Here is a 5,622-nt window from a genome sequence, read left to right as displayed (position 1 = left end):
GCTCGGCCCCGAAATGGAAGATGGACCTTCCACGAATGCGAGCTGCTTCCGAAGGCTCACCGAGTGCTTCCTGAGCCCTAGTAAGTGCTCGCTCCGCGGCCGCGCGCTCGGGGTCGCAGGCGGCGCGGGCCGGACCCCGGCTGCCGTGGGTACTCCGCTGGGCTAGGGGAAGGGCTCTGTGGCTCAGGCAACGGGCCGCGTGCGCGGCGGCCGCGTGGTGGAGCGCGGCGGAGCCGGAGCCGGAGCCTGGGAGCCGGCTAGCTGGGGAACCGGGGAGCCAGGAAGCCAGGGAACTAGGAGGGGGAACCGGGAGCGGGAGCCGTAGCTGGGGACTCGGAGAGCTGGGGAACTGGAGCAGGAACCGGGAAGCCAGGGAATGGTGTTGGGGCACCTTGAAGACGGTGCCGGAGCCCGGGCGGCTTTGGCGCGGAGGAGGGACGGGAAGCTGCGCGCCGATCCGGCGGGCCGAACTGGAACTGCCCTCCTTTCGGGTCCCATGACGGGTTCTCACAGCGCTCAGACGAACGCAGGGCCACCCTCGGCTCTCAGTCGGGCTCTCAGCCTGGTTCGCGGGCCGAGGGTGCACACTTCCCCTTGGATTTGCGGCTCTGCGCCCCCGGCCGGCGAGAAGTGGGGCTGGAGCCGGCGCCCAGGGAAGGCTCACCCCCACTGGTGGCGGCCGCTCTTTTGGGCGAGGTCCTGGGCCCCGCGCTCAGCAATCCCAGCTTGGGACCTAGAGCTGGCGGGTGGAGTGGCGCGGCAGCCAACAAGTCCAGAGAGGACCGAGAGGCCACGTACAGCTAGCCTTTCTCTGTACTGGTGCCTGTGGGAAGGGACGCGCCTGAGTCCATGCGGTGGGTAGCGTTAGGACCTGCTGGATGCATCCTAAGTGTGCTACGGGAGGGGGACATTAGAACTGAAGAGTCAGGGCCCAGGTTCACTCCAGGGAAGGAAGGGCGAGGGACATATGGGAAAAAAGACCCAGGAGAGACGTGGCTGGAGTGAATGAGGGCAAGCCGGCTGAGGACGCTGACACTCTTGGGACCAGAAAACCAGCCAGAAAGTGGACTGCCATACAGGAGCCTCAATGTGTCCCCAAGGCGCACAGCTGCTGGCATTACCAGGGCCACTGCAGACCACCGGGGCAGACCACAAGATCCTCTGTACTCAGAAGCCTGGTCCCAGGGTTTTGCCTGTCTGCTCACCTATCCCACTGACTTCACTTGGAGGGCCCTTTGCGAAGCCCGCCCGTACTTTCTGGTGTAGGAATTCAAGGCGCACAGCTCTGGCCAGGAGCGGCTCCGCGGGGAGCCGAACCATCCGCAGACAGGGCTTGGGCAAGGTCCGTAGTGGTTCTGATCTCTGGTAGGCAGTGGCACGGGCCTCTCCTAGGACAACTCCTGGTTGGTGGCCCCGTGGCGCCCTATACAATTGTCTCCTAAGCCAGCTGGTGGTGGTGGTGGTGGGTTTCTAGTCCTAGAAACTGAAGTTGTGGAGGACTGTGGGTCGGCCTGGATGGCAGCGAGTCATTGTGTTAAGAGCCTTCTGTATTAGGATCTTGTCCTGCAGAATTCTGTGTTTACTGAGAGGGGCTCTTGGCCACCAGCTCTGTGCTCACCACCAGCTTTGAGGAGGACTGGGGTCCCCAGGGCTCCTCTCCTTGGCACACTTGTGAACCCTTCTAAAAAAGAAACAAATCCCAAACAAAGGAGCTCAAACTATCTGAACAACTTTTCCCAGTTGGTAGCTGGTGGGGGTGGGGCTGCTGAACCCCAGTGTGGGCAGAGCAGTATGCAAAGGGGGCTTTGGGTTGCAGCTTTGGCAATAGCACATTTCTGAAAAGAATGAGGATCCTTTGCGGCTGGGGGTGAGGGTTGTCATGGAGCAGACCGAAAGGAAACAGTCAGTAGCTCAGGGTACATGGTTATCCGAGGTGACTCCCACTGGACTTGCCCTTTATAAGACAGAACCTGGGAAAGGAGAAGGCAACCTGAAGAGATCCACACAGCAGAACGTCACCACAGGAAAACAAAACTCACCATAATTCAGCCCATGTTCCATCATCTAGCTTGGGGTTTGTATGAGAGTAAGATACTACAGAATTGTTATATGGGACACATCACAAAAATAGTCAATATTTGTTGTGCATGGTACTGTGGGTTAATGCGCTCGACTGCAAGTCAGCTTGGATCTGCAGAGTTGGTGGTTCAGGCTCACCAGCCACTCCTCAGAAACCCTATACAGGGGTTGCTGTGGGTCAGAACTGACTCGATGGTGCTTCACAACAACAACTGTTGTGTGCTTTTGAGTTGACTCTGACTCACAATGACCCATTAGGACGACAGAGCAGAACTGCGCCCACAGGGTTTCCTGGGCTGTTGTGTTGTATAGACTGAAACAGACACAAAGGCTTTGTAGTGTGAAGGGAAAAAAATCAAGACTTGGATCCCAGACCAGCTGAAGTGACTGGGTAATTGGTGTCCCATCAGCTGAGATGGGGCCCTGGAGAGGAAGATGTTACGTAGGCTGGGTTTGGGTCCACCTGGTGATGGCCAGCCCTCAAGGCTGATGGGCAACCTAGGGGAGACGTTAAGGAGGCAGTTGGATGTAGGAGGTTTGATGGAGACTGGAGGGTAAAGCTTGTCCCCACAGTATTTAAAATCAGGGGTTGGGTACTCTCAGGGAGCATGTGCAGACGCTCTCCATGAGGGATGGCATTTTCCAGGGCACTGCAGATGGAGTCGTCCAATAAACAGCTACCTGGTGCTGTGTAGATACTGTTGCTGCATGGAAGGGTAGCCTCTGGACATGTGCAGTGTGGCCTTCACTGGACAGCTCTCTGAGTCTCCAGCATTGAGGTGGCACTGAATCCAGAGGCAAGCTCAGGAACCTCTGAGATGAAGGAGTAGAGTGAGAAGAGGACAGAGGAGATCTGACTGGGAGGAAGAGGCACCACAGAGAAAGGGGACCAGGAGGTGAGATGGAACAGAAAGGCCCATGGAGTTCCCAGGAAGAACTTCAAGGAGGAGGTCAGCTGTCACGGAAGTTGAGTAAGTTACCACCGCTAGGATGCAACCAGCGTTGCTCAGACATGAGTGGGGCTTAGCATTCATGGCTGATGTAGTCATCAACGAAGGGCTCTGGAGCTCTCTTAGGAGCTACAGGAAGGCAATACTTGTATTGAAAGAGGCTGGGAGCCAGCTCAGTGGCTCTAGGAATAGATTGGTGGCTTCTCCTTGAGAATGTTTATGTGTTGAAGAACAGGAGTCTGAAGGAATACCATAAAGAGGACAGAACAATAGATTGCCTTGGAGCTGGGAAGGTTTGGCACCTTGGAAGCGGAAGCTCTTCCTCAGGATCAGAGCTGGGACAAAGACAGGTGTGAATGCAGATGGATATTTAGTGGACGGAAGGGCAATGGTAAGAAATGAACACCTTGCTGTTGTTGAACAATTGCTGTCCATTTGAGTCAGACTCCTGATGTCCTACTGCGTAACTACACCAAACGTTGCCCAGCTCGTAGCCATCTCCACCGTGTCTCTGGTGTGTGTAAGTGCAGCGTTGTAGCTAGATATCAGTCCATCTCACTGAGTCTTTCCCTGTTTCTTGAACACCCTCACTTGATCACTCATGATGTCTGGTTGGAGTCATTGATCTTTTGTGATGACATCACAAAAGTTAGCAAGATGAAGTCTCACCATGCTTGTTTTTAAGGAAGCATTCCACTGCTAAGCATTCCTTTCCATTCTCCCCGATTACAGAGGGTAGTCACCGTAATGGACCAGCAGATTAGGTGACCGGAAACATGGCACCAGTGAGGAGAGGACAGGAGAGAGCTGTCTGGGTCCCCAAAGAGAGCAGCTTGTGAGGCCCTTGGTAGGACACCAGGCAGGACAGATTACTAACAGACAGCTGAGTGATAAGGAGAGATTTGGGAAATTTTAGAGGGAATGTCCTAAGAGTCCTGGTGTGGCACCGTGGGTTAATGCGCCAGACTGTAAAGTCGCTTGAACTGCAAGGTCGGCAGTTCAAGCTCACCAGCTATTCCTTGGAAAGCCTATACAGCGTTGCTATGGGTCAGGATCGACTCGACGGCACTTAACTCAACAACACAGGCATCTTTTAGGAAGAGATGTGATGAGAACTGGATTGAAGAGCGGATACAGAGTGGACGCAATCGCTTGTTGCCCTTAAAAGAACTGTCTGAATGTTCTCACGATCTCGAGTACTTGTCATAATAAGAATTGCCCAGCCAGATGGAATTGGAAGGGAATCTTGCAGGAGGGGGTATTTAATAAGGGGATTGACTGAGAAGTGCATTTCAGGAAGCAACAACCTGGTAGGAGCGTTCAGCAGGTGTTTAGGAGACCAGGAATGGTGGATTTGCAGGGCAAGAGCCTTCCAACCAAGCAAGGGTGGCTGGGTCCTCCCCTTGGGGCTCATTTACATTTTATCTTGGGGGAAGGGTGGGGATGTATGTTGTCCACGTGTTTCTTGCATGCCCACTGTATACACAGTACAGTCTCCAGACTGGCAGTCAACATGTCAGGGGAGACCTGTCTAAGGAGGACACAGCTAGCACCGGAACAGTGATGGTGACGGTTGATGGAGGAGGTGCAAGTGGGACAGAGCCGTCCTCGGTGGCCTCCCCTTGCCCACAGGACAGTCTGAGCTGCTGGACAACACTCGCAGGCATGCTGCCCCTTTGTTGTTCTCTCTCTCTGCCTCCATCCCAGTCAACCCATGAAGGCTAAGATCAGGTAGCACCAAGCTACCTGTCATTCTTGAACTTTCTGGTGTTGACCATGACTGGCAACAACTCACTCAGCCCTGGCCGGTCCCTTCATCTGGCGTCCACAAGCCAGTTGTTTATTTGTGCTGTCTCCCTTAGCCAGTGTCTTCCTGGAGGGAAGAAAGTGTGTAACATTGACTTTTGTAACCTCAGTGCCAAACACAGTCTGTCTAATGGACACTTCAGTGTTTGGAAGTGAAGACAAGGGGAGAATCATGATGGGAATTGTCCTTTACCAATGTTGATGTTTCTCACAGGACAGGAATAATGAAGTCAGTGGTGTGGTTGCTAAATTTTGCTAGCACAACTGAGGCTTCGTTGGATTCGTTCAGCTGTTTTCCAGCTGACCCAAACATACTCTTTGGCGGCAAAGAGCAGGGACTGAGTTGCCATGAACACATGTGTTGTTGTCTTTGCCTCTGCGTCTCCGAGGCAGCCTAGTCAGCTTACTGGTTGCTGATGGGAGTGCACAGTGTTTCCAGTGCTGGATTTCATTTCCTAAGGCAGTCATAAAAAAACTTTTTACTTTGATGAAAACGTTTTCCACAAGAGGAAAGACAAAGTGTTGCTTCTAACACGCAGAGGCAATAGCGTTTCTTTGGATGTGATTAATTATTTATAAAAACATAAGCTTATTTAGACTTTTACAAGTTGGTAGTTACTGTGTCAGAAGCAGTTTTGCAAGAAGAGCACTTTGCTTTGCTGCAAAACAAAAACAAACAATCTAGAAGAGGAAAAAAACAACAACAAAGAATTGCCAGCTCGAGAGGGTGGAGATTGGTGTTGATATGAAGGGACAAACATCTTGATTGTGTGGAATTCAGGTTGTA

General features: G+C 53.1%; 1 protein-coding gene across 1 annotated transcript in view; it reads left to right on the top strand.

The window, feature by feature from the left end:
- Nucleotides 1-10: 10 nt before the first annotated feature.
- The window catches only part of PDE10A (phosphodiesterase 10A), a 321,369-nt gene continuing 315,757 nt past the window's right edge, over nucleotides 11-5,622 (top strand). The window contains exon 1 of the mRNA XM_006871187.1: nucleotides 11-80. Coding sequence (XP_006871249.1) covers nucleotides 14-80 — 67 coding nt within the window. The 5' untranslated portion in view covers nucleotides 11-13. The remainder of the gene's footprint in view (nucleotides 81-5,622) is intronic.

Source organism: Chrysochloris asiatica, unplaced genomic scaffold (assembly GCF_000296735.1).
Source record: "Chrysochloris asiatica unplaced genomic scaffold, ChrAsi1.0 scaffold00162, whole genome shotgun sequence".
NCBI lineage: Eukaryota > Metazoa > Chordata > Mammalia > Afrosoricida > Chrysochloridae > Chrysochloris > Chrysochloris asiatica.
This window is presented reverse-complemented; position numbering and strand designations above follow the sequence as displayed.